The sequence below is a fragment of the Lepidochelys olivacea genome, assembly GCF_965140295.1.
Source record: "Lepidochelys olivacea isolate rLepOli2 genome assembly, chromosome: 26".
Lineage (NCBI taxonomy): Eukaryota > Metazoa > Chordata > Testudines > Cheloniidae > Lepidochelys > Lepidochelys olivacea.
The window spans coordinates 123,660-148,215 of NC_140436.1; the positions used below are offsets into that span (position 1 = coordinate 123,660).

The 24,556-nt window shown below is 46.1% G+C and overlaps 1 protein-coding gene and 1 long non-coding RNA gene across 2 annotated transcripts; one reads left to right on the forward strand and one right to left on the reverse strand.

Moving 5' to 3' along the window:
• The first annotated feature begins 67 nt into the window (after positions 1 to 67).
• On the forward strand, positions 68 to 23,682 carry PLAT (plasminogen activator, tissue type). Its single transcript, XM_084615347.1, has 14 exons — positions 68 to 205; positions 10,423 to 10,523; positions 11,919 to 11,958; positions 12,392 to 12,523; positions 15,124 to 15,237; positions 15,647 to 15,821; positions 16,649 to 16,740; positions 17,036 to 17,207; positions 17,586 to 17,671; positions 18,067 to 18,262; positions 19,353 to 19,489; positions 19,565 to 19,705; positions 21,466 to 21,611; positions 22,478 to 23,682. The coding sequence occupies exons 2-14, from the start codon at positions 10,461 to 10,463 to the stop codon at positions 22,634 to 22,636; spliced, it is 1,653 nt and encodes a 550-aa protein (XP_084471473.1). The 5' UTR covers positions 68 to 205; positions 10,423 to 10,460; the 3' UTR covers positions 22,637 to 23,682.
• Positions 10,522 to 22,534, reverse strand: LOC311513480. Its single transcript, XR_014709739.1, has 3 exons — positions 22,461 to 22,534; positions 13,972 to 14,214; positions 10,522 to 10,647 (listed from the first exon to the last, which is right to left on the reverse strand). It is a non-coding gene; the product is annotated as an uncharacterized lncRNA (long non-coding RNA).
• Positions 23,683 to 24,556: the final 874 nt, after the last annotated feature.

A 24,556-nucleotide genomic window follows, 5' to 3' on the forward strand; every position in this document is an offset into this window, starting at 1 on the left:
CCTCATCACTGCAGCCTACCACTGTGTATCTTTTCCGCTGGGTGAAAAAGTCCCCCCCCCCGCCGCCCATAAAGTCTCCACCCCCTTGACTGGCATTTTAAGGAGGACACTGGAGCTGTTTAGAGAGATCAGAGCTCAGACATATTCAAAGCATCCAGGCTACACTGAAAGGAAACCATCAGCAGCATACAAAAGAGAAGTGAAGGTATGTGTTATTCTGCACCTGTCTGTGCAGAGTCCTTCCCTTTCCCCATGGCTTAGTGTTGCAATAAGAGTAGAGCAGGGATAAATAAGGTCACACTTCTGATATTAATTATTACTTCTTAATTAATTAGCATGATGTACGGCACTTTAGAATGTGGAATTTAACTTAGCTGTTTCTTTTCAGCCTTTGGGGAGAAATATAAAGTTGGGGACAGATGGTGCTTTCCAGTTCTCTTAGGAAAGCCTTACTACCCCAAGTCAGTAAAAGTGGAGCAGCTAAAGGACTGACAGCCTCTGGCACTGAACTGCACTTGGGTAGGAGCCCCCTGCACAGTGAAAAGAAAATAATAGTGTAAATAAAAAGAACAGATCTTCCAATAGCATCAAAAGACCCAGAGTGCCAGCTGTGAAATTATCATTTGTCCTGCTCATGAGATGGGCTGAGGTAGGGGTCAGACTGCACATTTCTCTTCAGGATTCCAGTCTAAGCAGGGATGACAGAGGAGCCTCCGTGGGCTCTCTAGGCTTCTTCCTCTTCCCAAACACAACCAGCGCTATAGCAAATCTTCAGAACAATTCCCAAAGGGGAAATCAGACTTCACAAGTGTCAAGGGAATGGTGTATTTCAAAGACACTGAAGGGATATAATATAAATATAAATGCCCTGTCTATGGAGGTGGCAGGCAGGAAGAAATAGTAAGAAACTGGGCACCACAATGCTCAGTAGAGGACTGGGGCACTACAACTCTTCTCAGCAGGCAGTAAAGGGGAGAAAGGCACCAAGACTCTTTCTCCCTGCAGACAGGAGGGGCAGTGAGGCCCAGACTTTATGCCCCTCTGATCGGAGATCAGCTTAGAGAAGTATCAGCACAAACGGCAAACAGCTACTGATTCCAAATTCAGAGTCAAGGCAATGGGCTCTAAAGAGAAGAGCATGGAACTGGGAGTCAGGACTCCTGACTTTTAATCTCTATTCTGCCTCTGACTGTCAATGTGACCTTGGGTGAGTCTCTTCACTTCCATGGGTCTCACTTTCCCCACCTTTAAATTAGGAGTAACAGTTAGTTACCTATTACTGAGGAGAGTTGTGATGCTTAACGTGGAACATGTGAAGTTCAAAGTATTCTTGTTTCTGAGGCATCTGCAGAGATGTTCGCTGCGTCTGCGGAATGCAGCATCCCTTTGCTGTGTTGATTCCAGATCGGTAATGAGTTATGTGCTACTAACACAACACGTGCATTAGGTGCACTAACTCCATACTGCTCTCCAGCTTTGTTTAGCACAAGGTTATCATGACACCAACAGGCAGGTGCACCAGAATCCAGATATGTGGTTCTGGGGGTGGCAAAGCATCATGAGGAAGATAGACTAGTTACATGCTACCCAGCTCACTTGTGTTGTGCAGAGGTTTGCACTTGGGATGGCGTTGCACTAAGGGCATGTCTACACTACACTGTATCTGGGAGGGAGTGAGCGACCCAGTCTGGATCCACAGACTCATGCTAGCCCATTAAAAATAGCTATGTAGACACTACGGTTCAGGTTGGAGATTGGAATCCAAAGCCTGGTAGTGGGGAGAAGAGGGCAGCTTGAGAGCCTGAGCTGCCACATCAAAACACTGTTTACACAGCTATTTTTAGAATGCCAGCAGGAACCCGTTACCACAAGTCCGTGGACCAAGGCTGGGAGACTTGCTCCCAGATTCTGTGTAGACATGCCCTAAAAGTGCAGCCATTAACCTCTGCACTGACTCCTAATCGATTTCTACACAAGACAGCCTGGGGGTGTTTTCTCTAGTCAGACCATAAATGCTTTGGGAAAAGGTCTGTCTCCTTAGGTGTTTGTAGCACAGCAGATCCCTGATCCTGGACTGCACACACACTCTGGGCTTCACACCACTTAATATATTCCTTTAAAACCTCAATCCAAACATTGTAAAAACACCCTATCGTAGCCAAATATCCTCTTTCATCTCCCCCCATCCTATTTCCCCCTCCCTCCTCTTTGTTTCTCTACTTAACTTCAGACAAGAAACGAGTTCATTCAAAACAAAACATTTTCCCATTTACATAAATGCCCCAGGGCTGCACAAATCAAGCAGATTCTAATCCATTTAGAGTTCCATAAGAATCCAGCCAGAAAGTACTTTTAAAGTGACAGCATCAATTATAGTATGACCTGGATTACCTTTAATGTATCTTATACAGAACGAAAGTGTCAGCACAGTAAATCCAGCCCTTTCTATCTTATCACTGGATTAATTTACCAACGGATATGGTGGATTCTCCATCACTGGCAATTTTTAAATCACAAGCGGATGTTGTTCTAAAAGATTTGCTCTAGGAATTATTTTGGAGGAGTTCTATGGCCTGCTATATACAAGGAGGTGAGACTAGATGATCACAATGGTCCCTTCTGGCCTTGGAATCTATTTGCTGGTCACAGGGGCAGAAGCGTTAAGGGTCAGAGCAACAGGAATAACTAGGCCAGAGGCAGCTGGGCAAAAAAGATTATTGCTAGAAGGTCTCTGCTTCTATCCACGTAAACATTCTCATATTTTCGGAAATCCATGTGCTTTCCTAGATAGGGCTTATCATTCAGAACACTCTGATTGGGTAAGGCACAGCCGAGGCCAGGGATAAGACTGGGCAAAACACCAGTTACCAGCCTTCCAAGCACACTGGACATCAGAACTGCCCTACAGCTACAGATAAGGGACTATGCACTCATTTCTGTGCATTGGAGAGGCGCTGGCCTGGAAGGCATAGCAAGGGTTATTGGAACAAAGGAATCAGATGACATCCATGAGATACAGGAAGCACTATTTGGTACAAAGAAAATTAAAGGACATGGGCTGCAGGTCAGCACTGCTAGAGTGTACAGTAGACTAGAGTACATTAAAAACTGACTAACAAGCTAAGTGTAATTGGGACAGAATTTGTTTTATATTTAATTCACACTTTAAGTAGCTCTGGTGCTTTTTAAATGGAAGATTCTCCTCTCATACCAGTCTCCAAGATTTTAATACAAAATCTTTCAGGATATAAAAACATCTGATTCCTTCTTTCTCCTATCAGAACAAGCTCCGGTTCCACCTGATTCCACTCAGCCCAACTCCTCCTAGGTGACTACCCAGGTTAGCTCCAATACTTTGTTCTACTGCGGGAAATTTGGACTTTGACATAACTGGCTTATTTCCAGGGAATCCTAAATTTCCTCAGAAGAAATGGCTCCGACACTCTCTTCCACAGACAGATACTTGCTGGAGTATTAGTTCAGAAATTCTTCCTTTCAGATGAGTAAGAGGTTTAAGAACCTCCATTCTCACGTGCAGCTTTAAGAAGAGGAATTGCAGCCTCCCTCTGGCTGGCAAGAGTGACATTGGTCCTATGGTGCTGATTACCATCCAGTTATGGTTATACGGCAGCATCTGCAAAAATTCAAAGAAGTCATAGCATAGCCCTGATTTCAGACAATAGCCTGAGGGCTTCTGCGTAATAAATTGGCACTAGATTTGATGAACAGTCTTGTGACTTTAGGGTAACAAAGATTGAGATGCTACTTTGCTACAGCACTCCTGGGGACTTTAGAGGCTTATGTCAGATTAATGTCCATATTCCTGAGAATCATTGCCTGTTTGGAAAACGTTTCTGCACTTTTTTTTTTTTTTTTTTAAAGCCTGCTACATAGCAGGGAACCCGTTGTACAAGGAATTTTGTAAAGCCAGGGCCCTGAAAGTCTTTCCTGGGAGATTCTGTGAACATCCAGGACTTTACCACTGAAATGTGGAAATATCCGTGCATCCTCAAAACTTTTTCTCCAGGTCTGACATCTGGAGATTTTTTTTAAGTACCTGTAACGCTCTCACATGCCCTCTTGAATCCTCCACTTTTTTCAGACCTATCATGAGACATGGTAGCCTACACTCTGCTGTTACCACTGCTCCCTCTGATTCAGGGCCTGGAATAGTTCACTTGGGTCTTTTGCTTTTCCATCAATCAAACCCCATTTCCTAAAACAAGACTTATTTTCATTTTCTCTCTCTCTGCTTTTGTTCCTGACCTGATGACTGACTAATCTGTCATCTTTGCATTCAGCCAGCCATTATCCAGTTGCCCTTACTGGCTTTATTTAAATAGCAGAGCCTGAACTCCAGATTTATGAAATATCGGTTCTTTCAAATACGTGAGCCAACTTTCTGCTCTCTCAAGGAAGCCTGATGTAGACAAACAGAGGAGACAGAGAAATGAGAAAAGGTGAGAGCAGATGAATGATATAGCAGAAATATGTGTGACTGCAGAATAATCCTATAATTTAGAAACTGATAGAAGATATGGAAACAAAATCCTCTTGCTGCTCCTCCTATTTCCTGCTATCTAGAGCAGTCAGTACACCCTTGGAGGAAGACAGAAGCAACATCCCTTACTTTTATGATGCTCTTGCCACAATGTAGTGAGTCTATTTACATGACAGTTGGACAAAAAAAAAATATCACTAGTTTCTGACTGCAGCACCAGTAACACTGGTTCTGAAATCTCTCATGTTGGGTACAGACGGCCGTCACTAGCAATTTCATGAGAAGTCTCCCCACTCTGGCAGTGTATCCTACCTTGTTCAATTGGAAAAAAAAATGTCCCCAGTATGATTATAGGTGAAAATGACTTACTTGAAGGGAGACGTGCAAGTCTATGGCACTTTACTGAATGTCCCTGTACCTAGGAATTTACCATCTAACCAGGCAAATATGATACATGGAACCACATATTCGCTACTTAATTATAGGCTTGATCCAGGAAACACTTGGTGAAATTCGTTGGCCTGTGTTATGCAGGATCAGAAGGACCTTAACATCTGTGGCTCATAAATGTGGAAAAACAAAGTGTTGGAGTGCCCTTTAGTGCTATTTTGCTCCCAGAGTGGAGTCCCTATGAACTTAATACTACTAATTCTAATCTACCTTCCTCAGTAACCTAATCTCTGCTTTCAGAGTAACAGCAGTGTTAGTCTGTATTCGCAAAAAGAAAAGGAGTACTTGTGGCACCTTAGAGACTAACCAATTTATTTGAGCATGAGCTTTCGTGAGCTACAGCTCACTTCATCGGATGCATACCGTGGAAACTGCAGCAGACTTTATATACACACAGAGAACATGAAACAATACCTCCTCCCACCCCACTGTCCTGCTGGTAATAGCTTATCTAAAGTGATCATCCAGTTGGGCCATTTCCTGCACAAATCCAGGTGTTCTCACCCTCCACCCCCCCACACACAAACTCACTATCCTGCTGGTAATAGCTCATCCAAAGTGACCACTCTCCCTACAATGTGCATGATAATCAAGGTGGGCCATTTCCAGCACAAATCCAGGTTTTCTCACCCCCCCACCCCCATACACAAACTCAAACTAATCTCTGCTGTACCACATGCCTTTAACATTAGTATAGAGCCCCTTTATTAACCCAAAAAGAAAAGGAATACTTGTGGCACCTTAGAGACTAACAAATTTATTTCAGCGTAAGCTTTTGTGAGCTACAATGAGCTGTAGCTCACGAATGCTTAGAATCATAGAATATCAAGATTGGAAGGGACCTCAGGAGGTCATCTAGTCCAACCCCCTGCTCAAAGCAGGACCAATCCCCAACTAAATCATCCCAGTCAGGGCTTTGTCAAGCCTGACCTTAAAAATATCTAAGGAAGGAGATTCCACCACCTCCCTAGGTAACGCATTCCAGTGTTTCACCACCCTCCTAGTGAAAAAGTTTTTCCTAATATCCAACCTAAACCTCCCACACTGCAACTTGAGACCATTACTCCTTGTTCTGCCATCAGCTATCACTGAGAACAGTCTAGATCCATCCTCTTTGGAACCCCCTTTCAGGTAGTTGAAAGCAGCTATCAAATCCCCCCTCATTCTTCTCTTCCACAGACTAAACAATCCCAGTTCCCTCGGCCTCTCCTCATGTGTTCCAGTCCCCTAATCATTTTTGTTGACCTCCGCTGGACTCTTTCCAATTTTTCCACATCTTTTTTGTAGCATGGGGCCCAAAACTGGACACCGTACTCCAGATGAGGCCTCACCAATGTCGAATAGAGGGGAACGATCACGTCTCTCAATCTGCTGGCAGGCAATGCCCCTATGTATACATCCCAAAATGCCATTGGCCTTCTCGGCAACAGGGGCACACTGTTGACTCATATCCAGCTTCTCGTCCACTGTCACCCCTAGGTCCTTTTCTGCAGAACTGCTGCTGAGTCATTCGGTCCCTAGTCTGTAGCGGTGCACGGGATTCTTCCATCCTAAGTGCAGGACTCTGCACTTGTCCTTGTTGAACCTCATCAGATTTCTTTTGGCCCAATCCTCTAATTTCTCTAGGGCCCTCTGTATCCTATCCCTACCCTCCAGCGTATCTACCTCTCCTCCCAGTTTAGTGTCATCTGCAAACCTGCTGAGGGTGCAATCCACACCACCCTACAGATCATTTATGAAGATATTGAACAAAACCGGCCCCAGGACCGACCCTTGGGGCACTCCACTTGATACCAGCTGCCAACTAGACATGGAGCCATTGATCACTACCCGTTGAGCCCGACAATCTAGCCAGCTTTCTATCCACCTTACAGTCCATTCATCCAGCCCATACTTCTTTAACTTGCTGGCAAGAATACTGTGGGAGATCATGTCAAAAGCTTTGCTAAAGTCAAGGAACAACACGTCCACCGCTTTCCCCTCATCCACAGAGCCAGTTATCTCGTCATAGAAGGCAATTAAATTAGTCAGGCATGACTTGCCCTTGGTGAATCCATGCTGACTGTTCCTGATCACTTTCCTCTCATGTAAGTGCTTCAGAACTGATTCCTTGAGGACCTGCTCCATGATTTTTCCAAGGACTGAGGTGAGGCTGACTGGCCTGTAGTTCCCAGGATCCTCCTCCTTCCCTTTTTTAAAGATGGGCACTACATTAGCCTTTTTCCAGTCATCTGGGACTTCCCCGGATCGCCATGAGTTTTCAAAGATAATGACCAATGGCTCTGCAATCACATCCGCCCACTCCTTTAGCACTCTCGGATGCAGCGCATCCGGCCCCATGGACTTGTGCTTATCCAACTTTTCTAAATAGTCCTGAACCGCTTCTTTCTCCACAGAGGGCTGATTACCTCCTCTCCACGCTGTGCTGCCCAGTACAGTAGTCTGGGAGCTGACCTTGTTCGTGAAGACAGAGGCAAAAAAAGCATTGAGTACATTAGCTTTTTCCACATTCCCTGTCACTAGGTTGCCACCCTCATTCAGTAAGGGGCCCACACTTTCCTCGACTTTCTTCTTGTTGCTAACATACCTGAAGAAACCCTTCTTGTTACTCTTAACATCTCTTGCTAGCTGCAACTCCAGGTGTGATTTGGCCTTCCTGATTTCACTCCTGCATGCCCGAGCAATATTTTTATACTCTTCCCTGGTCATTTGTCCAATCTTCCACTTCTTGTAAGCTTCTTTTTTGTGTTTAAGATCAGCAAGGATTTCACTGTTAAGCCAAGCTGGTCGCCTGCCATATTTACTATTCTTTCTACACATTGGGATGGTTTGTTCCTGTAACCTCAATAAGGATTCTTGAAAATACAGCCAGCTCTCCTGGACTCCTTTCCCCTTCACGTTATTGTCCCAGGGGATCCTGCCCATCAGTTCCCTGAGGGAGTCAAAGTCTGCTTTTCTGAAGTCCAGGGTCCGTATTCTGCTGCTCTCCTTTCTTCCCTGTGTCAGGATCCTGAACTCGACCATCTCATGGTCACTGCCTCCCAGGTTCCCATCCACTTTAGCTTCCCCTACTAATTCTTCCCGATTTGTGAGCAGCAGGTCAAGAGCAGCTCTGCCCCTAGTTGGTTCCTCCAGCACTTGCACCAGGAAATTTGTCCCCTACCCTTTCCAAAAACTTCTTGGATTGTCTGTGCACTGCTGTATTACTCTCCCAGCAGATATCAGAGTTATTGAAGTCTCCCATGAGAACCAGGGCCTGCGATCTAGTAACTTCCGTGAATTGCCGGAAGAAAGCCTCGTCCACCTCATCCCTTATGCTCAAATAAACTTGTTAGTCTCTAAGGTGCCACAAGTACTCCTTTTCTTTTTGTGGATGCAGACTAACACAGCTGCTACTCTGAAACCTGTCTTTATTATCCCAGTGTGACTCCTGGTTAGACAGTCAGGTTTATTACAAGTTCTTGAATTCGGTAACATTTCTGAAAAAGAAGATGAATTTCCCCTGTAGTTGTTAAACTCATGCTCTCAAGGTCAGGATTTGCAGGAGATCGCTAGTATACCCTCGTCTCCCTAATCTTTTATTCTTGCTATGAGGTCTCTAAGATAACTGAAGAAAAAGGAAGCCCCTGAAGAAAAAGGAAGATAAAAGTAGTGCTATGAGACCAGAGCAAAGCTGCACTGCCCCTGTGGGGAACAGACCCCCTCAAAGAGCCCCTCACTGCCTACACCCCTTATTCCAGGGTGTTCTACTTGTGCGAGGATAAGAACTGTGCCTGGGTCCATACAGGAGCAGTAATGGATGTTATCAGTTTGGACTAGAGAATTTTACATATAAAATGCTTTAATCTGCCAGGACTGAAGTTGTATGATAAAAGCTTTCTGCAAGGTTCTCAATGGGGCTCTCTCCTCCCTCCAGCAACTTCCCCAAACCATGAAGTAATTCTCTACTGCTATCGTGAAGAAAATTACCTGTCTCTTGCCTTTGTTTGTGAACAGACTGGGGGAGGGGATACTGGAGAGAATGAAATGGCAGAGATGCCGCCACGGCAGAGTTGAGCTATAGAGATCAGAGCTCATGTTGCTGCCATTAAGTCTGTCACCGAAGGAGGCTGAAAATGCTGCTCAGTAAAGGGGCAGGGAACACACAAGACTACTGAACTCCTCAGAGCCTGAATTTTCCCACTGTAATCAGTAGTGATCAGGGCAGCTCCAAGGAAATTCACTACCAGAAAGGAATTCTGCCAGCCAGGTAAGAAAGAGGACAAGGGAAAGAGAGAAGGAAAGTAATGTATTAATTGGAAGACGGATGCAGGCAGAGGTCTAAGTCTATTCTTCCTCTCAATCATATCAGATGAGCTAATGAACTGTGCAGGAATAGATTGTTTCCCAAGGTTACTGTTGTGGGGACAGAAGATGTAAAGATTTCTCATAAGGGCTGGAACAGAGCTTTGTCTGAAGTGACAGCTGCTGAGGTAGATTAAAGGGAATGAGAGGCTGTTGTGACTACAGGGAAGTGAGTCAAGGAAAGAAATGCATGCTTGAACAAGTGAGATGGAGTGCCAGACCACAAGCCAGCATCCCAGCCAACTAACCTACTTTCAACTGCCTGCAAGAGGGGCAGGATGATAGTGGAAATAAAGTCCAGACCATACAGGGCATGGAGGTTAAAATACTGAAAAACAGATCTATTGCTTTAAATTCATTCGGGCTGTCCACACCCCTGTCTGACACCGAGATGGCCCGTCAGCCTTTTTTGGGCCCCTGAGAGCTGACACCCCAACCTAAACACTCCTACTCTTTCAGACACCTCGTTTTGGCTTCTCTTGAGACACTGTATTCTGTTTTATTAGACAAATCTGGGAGTCACAATTTCTTCTATGAGAGTCTCGAGTTCTCTGCTGCCACTCAGCACCTCTGGATTCCCACAGCCTGTGGAGACGTGACCTGGACTTGTCTCTTGCCAACGTTAACCCCCCCCAAGTAGTGCCAGACAGGCACTGCTCAGTGCCAGAGCCTAGGAACTTGGCTTCTGCCATTTACCTCTGGGAGGTGGCAGTGCTTAAAGTGGCCTGAAAAAATTAGGGGTCTGTCGTACCCTGGGAGCAGCAACTTTGGTAACTCAGTAAAGTGCAGCCTTCCATGACACAGCTCAATTTTTTTTTTCACTCTTTTCCCCCCTCCCAGGTCTGCAACCCCTGGCAACCCCTCCCTTCCTCTCCCTGCCACTTTAAACAGTGGGAGGTGGTCCAGACTGTCAGGACCCTTCCAAGTTACACCAAGGCTCCTAGACTCTGAAATTGAGATTTGCAAATGCAAAGCCAACTCAGGGATTTAGCCACTCCCTGCAAGCCTCCTTCCCGCTGAAAAATCCGTGGGAGCTGTATGGATAAAAGCTCTTGTTTGCTTTGACAATATCAACCTCTGCTCACACTGGAGGCTCACTGCTCACCTTTTTTGTTTGTTTTTTTTAGATTCTGAGATTTGAAGGAAACCCTGGAAAACACAGAGGATGGAAGGGAAACTCCTGTGTCTGTACCTGCTGATGGCAGCAATCACCACTCTGCAGTGCCAGGTAAGAGGTCAACATGCCAGTGCCACTCTGGGAGATCCCTGGAGGGTCCTGGCACCCCTTGGTGCCCTAACCCTGGTCTGGCAGCACTCTCATCTCTTCTTGCCGGAGCCTCCACTGGTCTCTGCTGGTCAGGAGACGGGGCAGAGTTACACAGTTATACAAGTCAGAAAGAGGAAAAGCTGTAAGAAGGTACCAAAGTTCAGCTCTAGGCCCAGGTGCAATTGTTCCCTGCAGTGAATTACTCAGGGCAGTTTTTAATTGTACCAAGCAATGCGCCTTCTGTCACGCTCTTTGGGTGACTGTCAGCAAAGGCTCCATCTTAGGGGTGGCCATCCTAGCCTGAGAAGGAGCCAGAATTTACTGATGTACATTGCCAAAGAGCTACAGTAATACATCAGCAGCACCCCCCCATCAGTTTCCCCCCAGCTCCCAGCGCTACCCACCCACCGGCAGCCCTGCTGATCAGCGCCTCCCTCTCCCACCTCCCGATCAGCTGTTTCGTGGTGTACAGGAGGCTCTGGGAGGGAGGGGGAGGAGAAAGGGCACGGCAGGCTCAGGGGAGGGGGCGGGAAGGGGTGGAGTGGGGGCAGGGCCTGTGGCAGAGCCAGTCGTTAAGCAGTGAGCGTCCTCTGGCACATTGGAAAGTTGGTGCCTGGAGTTCCAGCCCCGGCGTCAGTGCCTAGACAAGGAGCCACATATTAACTTCTGAAGAGCCATATGTGGCTCCAGAGCCACAGGTTGGCCACCCTTGCTCCATCATGTTCAACCTTTGCTTGATTTCCCCACATCAGTCTTACTTACACCATCCTATCATCCTCAATTACACTTGACCATTTGAATTTATGCAGAGGGTTACCATATCCCTTAGCCTCAGATATTGGGTGGCCTCAAAACTGCAGACCCAGAAGAATTCTAACTTTCTTAGTTCTTAATCTTTCCTCATTAGCAAGCCACTCCGCTCTTCAGTCATTAGTGCTGCTTTGTGTTACTTGGGACCAGATTAAAGAGAGTCTCTTTGTGGGAGTATTTCTATTCCACATACCTTAATGGCAATGCATGCTTTTCCCTCTACCTCTGGGCCTGGGGAAGGGCAGTTGCCTAAATTCTCATCTATGGCATTTGCACAGAAATAGTACATAATGGCTAGCACATGTAAATTGTGTGCAACTGGAAGGATCCTTAATGCACAACCCCAGGAACATGAGCCAATTTGTGCTTGGTCCCTGCTATTCTGGACTATTATACATGTGTCTAAGGCACTCCCCACAATACCAGAAATGCCATACTGCGGAGAGTGGGAGGAGTGTGTCTCAAAGCTCTCCAGATTTTGGGAGCACTTGGTAATTGAATCTCTAAGACAGCAGCCACTCAGGCTTCCTCTTTCTCTGCTTGCAGGAGCTCCTTGTGCGCCTCAAACGGGGAGCCAGATCTAAAGGTAAGGAGGGGAGAGGAAACCCATTCTAACTTGGGCTAAGCAGATGTGCAGGGCAAAGCAGGCTGGTGCTGAGGAAGTGAAAACAGGGCCAGGCTCATGCTCCAACTATGCCCATTCTCATAGGCTGTACTGACAAAGATTTGGCCATGAAAGATATGGAGACCATACCCAGCATGCTGTAATATCTTATACAGTTCAAAAGACACAGAAGATCTTCCCCTCTCCTACACACACACACTGGTGGAGCACAGAATTCTACATCCAACAGCACAGCAGGGAGAGGGACACAGCAGCTCTGGCCTGGGAAGGGAAGAGAGCTCTGTTAACAGAGGAGAGCATTCTGCTGTCCGGGGAGGGGAACGGAGCACAGCCTCTATGGTCAGACAACCCCATTTGCCTTTTCCTAAGGAGGGTTTCCTGTCTCCAATTGCAGCCACTTGCACTGACCGTTCATCCCGACAGATTTATCAGCAGAGGGAGACCTGGCTACGACTTGCAGGAGGCAGAGTAGAATATTGTGTGTGTGACAATGGTTGGAGTCGTTGCCACAGCGTGCCTGTCAGAAGTGAGTATGGAGCAGGAGCTGGGAAGGGAAAGGGGAGCATCTGCATTTCCAGCATTCAGCCCTGTTAGACAGAAAGGGGGACTCTGCTCTTGAGGGAATGATGATTGTGCACAGAGAATCTGGGGTTTACATGGATGCACTAGGATGTGCCTACTCATTGAGGCAGGAATAAAAGTGCAGGCTGGGCCAGAGAGGTAAACAGAGATCAGAGCCAAAGCATGTGCCAGGGTGAGTGGGGAAGATGAAGGAAAGGGGTGGAGGTGTGTACAAGCTGGACCAGAGGCAGGAAACAAGGCGCATATCTGGCAACATGCCAGAGAGAAATGGGCAGTAAGGAGGCTGAGAGGAGAGGTCACAAATCATAGTTTATGGCCAAAAAGGATCAACAGATCATCTAGTCTGACCTCCTGTTTATCACAGACTAGCAACACCACCCAGCACCCACAGTTAGAACAAAAATTATACAGCCCACATGAGAATACACTATTATGAGAGGATAGGAGGGATAAAGGTGCACCAATGTCGCAGGCCCCTGCAGTGGCAGAGAAATGATTAAGTAAGATATACCCAAATAATCCGGGCAAGTGACCCGAGCCCACAGAAGAAAGTGAAAAAACCCAAGCTTTCTGCCAAACTGACTTGGGGGAAAATTCCTTCCCAGCCTCACATATGGGGTCAGTGATGCCCTGGCAGGAACCAGCCAGTGAAGCACCAGATACAGAGATGCCACCTCAGAGCCCTGAATCACTCTGCCCAATGTCCCTTTTCTAGCTGGGGCTAGGCCTGATGCTTCAGAGGAAGGGGATTTAAAAAAAGGGGGGGGGGAGCAGGAGGAATTGCTTCCTGACCTCTGCCAGTTGCCAGCTGAAACCCAGAAGCATGAGCTTTTAGGAACATAAGACAAACTGGAAATAAGCCCTAGGACTGCTGTGCATTTCCCTTACATCTCAAGCAACCCCATCATACCATCACACTCATAAATTTGTCCAACTCTCAGTTAAAACTAAGTTGTTTGCCCCGATAACTCCTATTGGGAACAGTCTAATTTCCAGCCCAGATTTGTTCACAGCCAGTTTATATCCATTTGTTTGTGTGCCCACATTGTCCTTTAGTTTAAATAGCTCTTCATCCTCCCTGGTAATTACCCCCTTTTTGATGTTTTTATACAGAGTAATCAGAGCCCCTCTCAGCCTTCTTTTTGCTAGACTAAGCAAGCCAAGTCCTTCTAAGTCTCCTCTCATAAGACAGGCCCTCCGTTCCCCTGATCATCCTAGTAACTCTTCTCTGCATTGGTTCCAGTTTGAATTCATATTTCTTGAACATGGGTGACCAGCACTGTACACAGTATTCCAAATGAGGTCTTACAAAGATACCTTGTACAATGGCATTAGTTCTTCTCTATCATTACTGGAAATGACTTGTCTGATACATCCTAGGATTGAATTTACCTTTTTCACAGCTGCATCACACTGGTAGATCAGTCATCCTGTGCTGTGAGGGACCTCCACACCCAGGTCTCACTCCTCATCTGTCACCTCCAACTGATGAGCTCCCAACTTGTAGTAGAAATTCTTATTAGACCCTTGTACTTTGTACGGTTGAATTTCATCCCATTTCTGTCACTCCAGTCTTCTAGATCATCCAGATCTTCCTATATAATAATCTGATCCTCCTCATGATGTCTCCCAACTCTGTATGATCAGCAAATTTCATTAGCACATGCCCAAGTTTTGTGCCAAGGTCATTAATAAAAATATTGAATAAGATTAGTCTCAAGAGCAATCCCTGAGGAACTCCACTAGGAACTCCCTCCAGTCCGATAATTCACCTTTCAGCACAACCCACTGCGTTCTCCCCTTTAGCCAGTTCCTTATCCATCTTAAAATGCTTGTACTGATCCCCATCTTCCCTGATTTAACTAATAGTTTCCCATGTGGTACCATGTCAAATGATTTACTGAAGTCCAAGTATATTAAATTTACTGCACTTCCCTTATTTTAAAAAATCAGTTATTTTCTCAAAGAAGGAAATCAGGTTAGTCTGGCACAACCTACCTTTGGTAAACCCATGTTGCATTACATCCCCTTTACCATTACATCCATGAATTTAATTATTCTTTCCTTCACAATTTGTTCTAAAGCCTTGCATACTACTGAAGTCAGACTAACAGGTCTGTAATTACCCAATCACGCCCCCCCCACCCCCTTTCTTAAATACAGGTATGATGTTAAGTATTCTCCATCATATGGTATTATCCCCAAAGAGAAAGATTTAGTCAAAATCCTTGCTACCTGACTATCAGTCTCATGTGCCAGTTCTTTCCATATTCTGGGATGGAAATTACCTGGTCTTCCCAATTTGAGCCCATTAAAATCTAAGTTTTCCTTCCACCTAAGATGTGGTAATTTCCATTTCTAGACCCTCATTTCCATCAGCTGTACTACATTTATTCACATGTTCCATATTATCATCCTTACTGAAAGCTAAAGCAAAGTATTCATTTACTTTTGGGGCCATACCAGTTTCTCAGATGGGGAGATATTCATGGCTGCCTGCGGATGTGAAATCTAATGAGGTTTCCTGGCTTGTTTGCTTGACAGGATGTGCTCACAAGAAATGTTACAATGGGGGTCAGTGCAAGCAGGCATTATACTCCCCTCTGCACTTCATCTGTCAGTGCAGTCAAGGCTTCTCTGGGAAGAACTGTGAGATAGGTGAGTGCATGTGCAGTGAGTAGAGCTACATATGGCTCGGGGAATGGGGAAGGGTTTGGCTACCCAGAGCTGTGGGAAGAGCTACCCAGAGGTTGCTGCAATGTAACAGGCCCTGAGCTATGCTGTCTCTATTTATTTCAGAGCTAATACTACAGGGGATCTTATGCATCTGGGGGAAGGATATCTGTGCTGGTGGCCTGACCATAGATATATACTTTCTAGCCTCGGGGATGAAGACCCTCTGCTAGACATGGGGTCTGGACTGGCCTGTTGAGGCATTTATGCTGGGCTAGTGACTGTGGTAGCTAGGGTCCCTCCACAAGGGAACAGCTCTCAGAAGCTCAGGGGAGGGAAGCAGAGTCCATGTGGGACCAGTTTGAAGCTACCATTTTGCTTCCCTGTTGTTTAGATACCGAAGTCCCATGTTACAAAGACCTGGGAGCAACATACAGGGGGACGTGGAGCGTGACTGAGAGTGGGAGTGAGTGCTTAAACTGGAATATCAGCACGTTGGCTCAGAAAAAGTACAATGGGCGGAGAGCAGATGCTGCTCAACTGGGACTTGGCAATCACAACTACTGCAGGTGAGAGGCACTGGTGATGAGGGAGTATAACACTGTGGGGAGGCCCTCTCAGGGGTGGACCTGACATGGGGCTACTGGAGAACACTTATGGGAGAGAAGTGGGTCTTGGAACTCTCAGGGTGGTGGCCTGGAGAGTGGGGCCCTGAAGCAGGCTCAGAATGAACTGGGACAGAGTGGCTAATGGTTCTCAGATGGGTGACCTGGGAATGGTGACCTTGGCATGGGACTGAAGAGCTGCTGTAACCTTGTTTTGTTTTGGGAGGAACTGTTTAGCATAAGAGATCTGTGGCACCTCATGTGGATAAAAGGGTTTAAATTTGGTACTGAAAGAAAGAGACAGTCATTCTTTGCATGAGCAGATTAAGGGGAAACTAAGGAAGGTCATACCTGATCTGCTGAGGTTGCCCGTGACAGGGTTTCCCTTTAACAGTACCACAAAGAAGCGGGGATCGTATGTTGAAAGGGCCAGGAAGCTACTTCCTTCCTAGGCCCTACATTCTGGCTCTCCCACAGGGGATTTCACTCTGCTTCAAGCTGCATATCTAATCACCTCCTTTGTTCCTTTCTTCCATCCTTGCCTCTGTACCTGAAACCCCCTTCCTGAGCCAATCTACCTAGCCACCACCTGCCTCTCCAAACCTTCTTTAAATAACCCAATCTCTAGTGCTCTCTGCATCAGCATTGCACACGTGTAGGCTACAAACAACACTCCACTCCTCCTGCCTTCCATTTAACAATCAACATTCCTCAAGTTACTCAGCTAGACTGCCAGGGCTGGACTGTGCATTGGTATGGAGTTATATACACAATGTTACCATCTCTCTCAGGAACCCAGATGAGGACTCCAAACCCTGGTGCCATGTCTACAAAGGGGGGCAGTATACCTGGGAATACTGCAGCACACCTGCTTGCTTAAAAGGTATGTGCAGGGCCAGAGGGGATACCTGCTGTGGAGACTAGATTTTTAAGGGGTCCCTGGGCCCGCAGACATTTCCATAGGCTGCAGAATTGAGCACTTTAAACTACATTTAAGCTTCTAACTTTTCTGGCTGAAAAGAAAGAGTCTTACTGATGTAGTGGGGATTATTAGTGAGAGGAGATCTTCTTGGAAGAGGAGGCAACAGTTGATGCACTATATAAACAGCTGAGGAGGTGATGCTGGGAACAGTTAGCAGCTGGTACTAATCAGTTAATCTGCAGATTTTTTGTTGCAGGAGAGGACGACTGCTTTTCTGGGAAGGGCACAGAGTACCGGGGCAGCCACAGCACTACCAGCTCTGGTGCCACCTGTCTGAGATGGGACTCCAAAACCATTGCCAACAAATTCTACACAGCTTGGAGGTTCAATGCCCACCAGCTGGGTCTTGGGAGCCACAATTTCTGCCGGTAGGCAGGGAGTTAATTCACAATTTTTACAAGGTACCTCCCTTGCCCCATTCTCCCTAAGGTGCAGCTCTGACTTGTCACATGAATAAGGACATAGGGGATACACAGTACTCCAGGGAACATGCTGCCTGGCCACAGAGTGATTATCTTTGTGATGTCACTCCATGCATGCAGTTTTCTGCAGATACTACTAGGCACAGATCTGGTATCCTCCAGTGAAAGCTCACAAGGTGGCCTTGTCCCTAAGTTACACTCGAAGGATACATACAGTTTTTGGAAAACAATGCTTTTCTCCATTGTCCCCTCCCCCACCAGGCTCTCTACAGGTCCAATGGGAGTGTGAGCGGCTGAAACAGCTTCCCCTTTTCTGTATTCCAGAAACCCTGACAATGACTCCAGGCCATGGTGCCACGTGCTGGAGGCAGGCCAGCCAAAGTGGGAATACTGCGACGTGCCTGTCTGCTGTAAGGAACATCCCCACACTCGCTCTCCTCTGACTTTTCTCTTCCTTTCAGTCCCCACTGCTCTGCTTCTTGCCATTGTCACACTCAAGCCCCTTTCAGTAAGGTAAGGGCTGGATTGCCGCTGTGGCAGAGCAACAGGGGAGTCTGTGGCTCCCACACAGGTGTCTCTTCCAGACTTGCAAGGAAGGCAGGAGAACGGGGGTGCACGTGCAGGGCTTCCTTGCTTTCTTTCCTGCCCGTGTGGCAGGTTTCCAGGGGGTAAGAGAAATCAGGTCATCAACAGCATTGTGTTCAGTGCTGCTTCAGCAGATGCTAAGCACATGGAGGCTTTTTACCCCATGAGAGAGGCTTTGTGCTGTGGCCCTTATTCTGATTTCTGTGTTTGTCATCCACAGCCACGTGTGGCCTACGGCAGCACAAAGTGGCCCAATTCCGAATTAAAGGCGGCCTCTATGCAGACATCACCTCCCACCCATGGCAGGCTGCCATTTTTGCCAGGTATCGTCGAGTGACTGGGGAGCATTTCCTGTGTGGAGGAATCCTGATCAACTCCTGCTGGGTCCTGTCAGCTGCCCATTGTTTCCAGGAGAGGTGAGAGAAGAATCCAGTTAGCGCCTCTAGCATAGGGACTAGATATTGGGTCTCCCGATTGCAGCAGTGGGAGTACTGAGAGAAAAAGATCCCAGTGCCCTGACTACCCTTCCATGGTAGACACTGAGCCAGGGTGGGAGCTGCTGCATGCAGAGGGAGTCCGAGTAACTGTGCCCTTCAGAACCTCTTGCTCCCTACATTACTTTCCCAGCTGTAGAATAAGATCCTCACCACCACCACCCTTGGGGATGCAGGACAGCTTAACTAGATACAAAGGTCCCCTCATATCACCTCTCTCACTGCTGCAGCTAGGAAGGCACTCTCCTGCAGCGGTAGCACAGTGAAGGAAGGCAAGGCTGTGGTCTTGGGCTAGGCCTACTGTACTTAAGAACTATAGTGTAGGAATAGTGGGGTTTAAACTCTGCAACTTCCTGTCAATCTCATTCTCAGAGTTAACCCTGCATCTGTTAAGCTAGGCTCAAATCTGGGGAATGGGAGCCATTGTTGCAGTGACTGCTTTATACAGGAAACTTACTACACAGTCATGGAGACCCCATCCCATTGCACATGGCTCCATCGAGGCCCACCTGGAACCCTGCATGCTACTCTAGTTACTGAGTTTAAGAAAGGATTATCTGATTGTTTTTTTTTCTCTGAGTGAGAGAGAGAATACAAAGGAAGCATCTGGAGTTATCAAAAGTCCTATAGTAAAGAGATGGTCAAGATGAACATGGCCAGTATCAAGAAAGGAGCTTGGGAGGCAAACAAGCTGTGGGACATAAGATACCTCCAGGAGACTAAGAATTAATCTGTTATACAGGGCAATAAGAATAGAACCTGGGGCAGCCTGAGACATGGCGGGGTGTGGGGAGAGAAGGGGAGAGCAGATGAGATTTTCCACTGTATGCAATAGTCAGTGCTATGAGGAAGATGAGGACACCCCTGAATATAAATCCAGACTGACTGGTTATGTAAGGAGTAACAATTCTACATGAGAAAAAGTTGAGCCCCGGCTGGGCAGCTGACACCTTCAAAGGATGGGTCTCTGGAGTTGAAGCTGGGAGACGCTCAAAGCTCTTTCGTTGTCCAGGTTTAGTGTCAACCAGCTAAAGATTGTACTGGGTAGGACCTATCGAATGATCCCTGAGGAGAATGAGCAGCAATTCCAAGTGGAGAAATACATCCTGCATAGCAAATTTGACCCAGAAACTTATGACAATGATATCGGTAAGAACTCCCCTAGCCACACATTCAGAAACTGCACCACCAGCCCAAGCCTGTTCTTACACATTTTCTTTTCAGTTCTGTTACAGCTGAAGTCTGGATCAGAAGAGTGTGCTAATGAAATGGACACTGTCCGCACTGTCTGCCTCCCAGAGCCAGGACTTCGGCTGCCTGACTGGACGGAATGTGAGATCTCTGGCTACGGCAAGCATGAGGAATGTAAGGAGATGATGTACCCTATGTAAGGAATTCTTCCACAGGGCTCCTGTCCCTCACCTTCATATTTAAAATAACCAAGTTGTCCCTGGAATCACTACTACTGTATTTAGTATTACAGTGACTGTACACCTCAGGCCAAATTCTGCCCTGAGTTATACCTGTAGCACCCTACTGAGCTCCATCTCTTGTATGAAACCTACAGACAGTGGGAAAGTATCTTGGGAGGTGCAAGACTCAAGCACAGCAAATGAGCTAAGTGGAACACTGCAGCCTTAACTCCGTATTTCCTCCTCTTAATTTATATGTAGAAAGATTCTCTCTCACTCATTCTCCTGGAAATAATTCTCCTGTCAAGTGTTATTGCACAGTTGCAGATCATGCCACTATATTCTAGTAAAGCACACGATCTGTATGATGCTTAGGAACAAGAGAAACAGCAATAAGAACAGATGTTTAGAAGCCAACTAAACCACAGCTAGATTATTTCTAGTTGGCTTTTTAAAAAAAGTGTTTATCCATCTAGATATGCAAATAGCTGTCTGGCGGAAATAAGTCTTCTTTTGGCCATCATATTCCCCTATCCCCTGGCTCCTTCCTAGTGCCTGTTATCCCTAATCTTGCATCTTTTCTCTCAGTAAATTGCATGCCCTTCAAAGTAAGGGCCGACTGTTTGTGCAGGATCCAGCATAGTAGAGCCCAGATTCTGACTGGGGCCTCTCTGTGCTGCTGTAGTTATGCCTCCAAGTGTATATCAGTGTACTTTTAGGACAAACAGAGGGTTAAGTGACAAAGTGTGAAAGGAAGAATCCTTAAAAAGCATCCTTTGGTGAAACCTCATTTGAAATCAAGTTTTATGTTTCTGAAAAATCGTTTGACAGATAAAAACTATTCTGCCAAGTTTCAGGCCAATGCAGCTTGAAATGACCAAGATATTAACCTCTCAAAACACAAGTTTTGTCCCTTCTGAGTTCAGTAGAGCCATAATGCATTCCTATCTAGTTACTTATGATCGAGTCTGTGTGTATACAGATAGGACATCTGGTTCCCATTAGAGCAAGTCTAATCCCTTAAAGCCATAACCCCTTTCAGAGAGCTCACAATATTCTCCCTCACCCCCACCCCTCCCTAACTTTACACAATTAACAAACCATTTTACCAAACAAAAGCTTTAGCTGAAATGGAAGGCTTTTAGTGGATGCAATTTAGGACACTACAGTCAGCTGAGAGAAGCCATATCCTGTCCCAGCTAGGTCCAAAGCAGTTTCCCAGCACCAAAACAAAACCGATGGATTTTAAGTGACTCAAGTAGATAAGAGTTGAGATTTTTCTGTACCTACTTTAGAAACTTTGCTCTCCCTGATGATAGTTCTGGAATGGGGAGCAGGAAGAAGACTTGCAAAACCCCAGAGGTATCTGGGGGCAGCAGAACTAGGGAGGGATGGCGTAGTGCTCCAGCAATGGAAACTGTGTGGGCTCTGCCCCTGCATAAACTAGTGTGTGTGGGGTGGTGACAGCAGGACCCACAGGGACTGGAGCAGCTGCCATTGAGTCAGGGAGTAGGATCTGTAGGGACTGGAATGGGACTGGGAGCAGATATGTGAACCCCCCAGGACTCTCCTTCCAGCCTGAAACCAGCTGCTGCCCTCTCCCCCATTTCACTGTCAGTACCTCCCAAGTCCCCTTTCCATCCCTTTTCCCTATCCATTTACAAGGAACTTCTGCACACACCCCCCAATCAAATACATCCATTTCTCTTGCAGTTTCTCCTTTCTACTCGGAGCGGTTGAAGGAAGGTCATGTCAGACTGTTTCCACCTAGTCGCTGCACATCACAGCACCTGAACAAGACAATCACTGAGAACATGCTGTGTGCAGGGGACACCAGGCAACTGGATGATGCCTGCAAGGTAAACCTACCCCTGTCTCTACCTGTTCCCTCTGGTTTCCTCCAGAAAATAGTTGCTAACAAAGCACTATGCTCCAATAAAGCAGAGCAAATGCATCCGCATATGGTGGGCTCTGGAGCAAGACTGTCCCTTGTGATGCTGTAAGCTTCACAGCAGCCAGGAAGAGAGGTCACATTTAACCAAAATAAACCTAGGACAAAGGGTATTGAAAACCCAAACTGCAGGAAATGTTACCAATAGCTGGGCAGGAAACCCCACCTGGTGCAGGGTTTCCTGTAACTTTCCTTTACAGAAACAGAACATGAAGTGCTCATCAGGGGGGGTCTGTGATCGGATAGGGCACTGCCCCACAGAAATGGGACTAACAGGCAAAGGGGAGAGCATGCTCCAGAAGCATCAGAACTGGGGGGCAGAAATAGTTAAAGTTCCTAAAACAAAGCCCCACATATCAGCATCCATAATTCCCTTATGAGCATGTTCTCTACATACCACAGCATTATACAGTGACCACTTTACACAGTTGGGGGGGTGGGAGGGGGAAACCTGATCAAGATTCTTCTAGGATTATTGTACTTTAAAGATTCCTGATGCGAGTTTCAGACTGATTTTTACAGGGATGATGCTGGGAAGTATTTTAGGATCTCACTTTTTCCTTGGTATAGCAGAAGGGGTGTAGGATGCTATCCTAGTAAACACGGATCCTAATTTTTCAGAGGGGCTCTCACCAACTCTACTTGAAGCATGGCACGTAAGCTGGGCAGTGCAGAGGAAGTATCTACAGGGAATCTAATATTGGAAGGCTTAGCGTCCAGTCAGCAAGTAAAGAAAGTGAATGAACTTCTTACTAACCTGGTTTCTCCTTGTAGGGTGACTCTGGAGGGCCTCTGGTCTGTATGAAGGATAATCGTATGCATCTGATTGGGATCATCAGCTGGGGAATAGGCTGTGGACGGAAAGACACACCAGGCATCTATACAAATGTGACTCGTTACCTTGACTGGATTCGGGACAAAATGAAACCCTGAAGGAGGAAAATGAATCACTCAAGGCCTTGCAGTCATGCCCCCACCCCTCCCATACAGGAGGTACTAAGGATGCTGACAGGTGCTGCTGTTTGCACAAATGCCCTATGATCACTCACCTGTAGGGTGCAGGTGCACAGCAGAGTGGAGGGAGGGGCATACACTTTTTAGGTACTTTCTCTCTCCTCTTTAGAGATTATTAGCAGTGGGGTTTTTTTTTTTTAAATTTTGTACCAGGTCATATAGGCACAATGAAAAGTAAGTTCTACCCCCCCTCCCCAGAAAACCCCCAAGTACTAACAAAGGAGTCTCTGCAGCCCACAGCAGTAGTGGGAGTGCATAGAAGGCAAAAAGGCACAAGTCTAAACTCTGGAAGCCATCTTCTCTCTCTTTTAGAGGGTAAGGTTATGACACTTGCACTATACTCCAAAGTGTGTACACAGAAACATGACTGTAAATGCACTGTAGAGCTTGGACTATGTCCCATTTCCACCCCCACCTCAGAGGGTATGGGCTGCTGCTCAAATCCATTCCCACCTCCGTATTTTCGTAAAATAAAAATATAGACACTATTTAGTGCTAGCCCCACCTCTCCAAGGTGCCCTTGAAAATCTAGAGAGGGGTAGACAGAGTGAAAGGGGATCATAGCTTGCAATGCAAAGAGAGAATCCAAGTTTTGTGATCTCAGGTGAAACACCTGAAGATGAGCACACACTGAAAAGCATGGGATTAGAGGATGTTCTACCACCACCCTAGTTCCATGCAGTGGGATTCCTAGAATAAGTGAGCACTTTGCCTGATGTCAGTTTCACTCATAGGCACAAACATGCTGTGAGTCCATCCACTTGCTCAGAACAATCTTCTAACGACACTTATCTCCTGCAGCACTTTGAAATATTATTTTTATACTATGCAGATATTTAAACTTTCCTGTATTTGTCAGTTTTGTTTTTTTGTATGACAGTATAATTCCTACTACTATACTGACTTTCTGGCAAACCTAGGCTTATCCCTAGGAATATTAAACTATATTGGTCTTCTGAATTCAGCTTTATTACCTCCAAAGTCATTATTAATATAAAGTTTGTCAATGAAAACAGACTGATTTACATTGCAAAAAAAGGCAAATGTCATTCTGGGATGTATTAACAGGAGAGCAATATGTAAGGCACAGGAAGTAACTGTACCATTCTAATCAGCACTGAGGAGGCCACAGCTGGAGTACTGTGCATCACATGTTAAGAAAGATGTGAAATTAGAGTCCAGAGGAGAGCCAACAAAAATGCTAAGAGTTTTAATAAACATGACCTGTGAAGAAAGGTTGAAAGATCTGGGTTTATCAAATTTGTAAAAAAATTGCTGTAAAGATGGCAATTGATTGTTCTCCCTGTCCACAAAGGGGTAAGACAAGTAGGAATTGGCTTGTTTGTAGCAAGGGAGATGTAGGTTAGATATTAGGAAAAAACTCTTACTATAAGGATAGTTAAGCACTAGAACAGGTTAGCAAAGAGGTTTTGGAATCCCCCTCCTTGGAGGTTTAAGAACAGGTTAGACCAACACCTGTCTGGGATGGTATAGGTTTACTTAATCCTGCCTCTGGGATTAAGTAAACCTATACCATGAGAGCCCTTCTAGACCTATTTGACTATGACTGTGATATGGCTGTCAGGCTGAGAGAAATTCCACATGAGATAAAGGGCTGATCTTCACTGCAGCACTTAGTTTGAGTTCGTAAACTCGGAGGGGTTTGATTAGCAAAACTAGGGAGGTGCTGCTGCATCTGTACTTCATGACTAGCTCCAGCAGCACTCAAGCTTCATCGTGACAGGTTTCAGAGGAGCAGCCGTGTTAGTCTGTCTTCGCAAAAAGAAAAGGAGGACTTGTGGCACCTTAGAGACTAACCAATTTATTTGAGCATGAGCT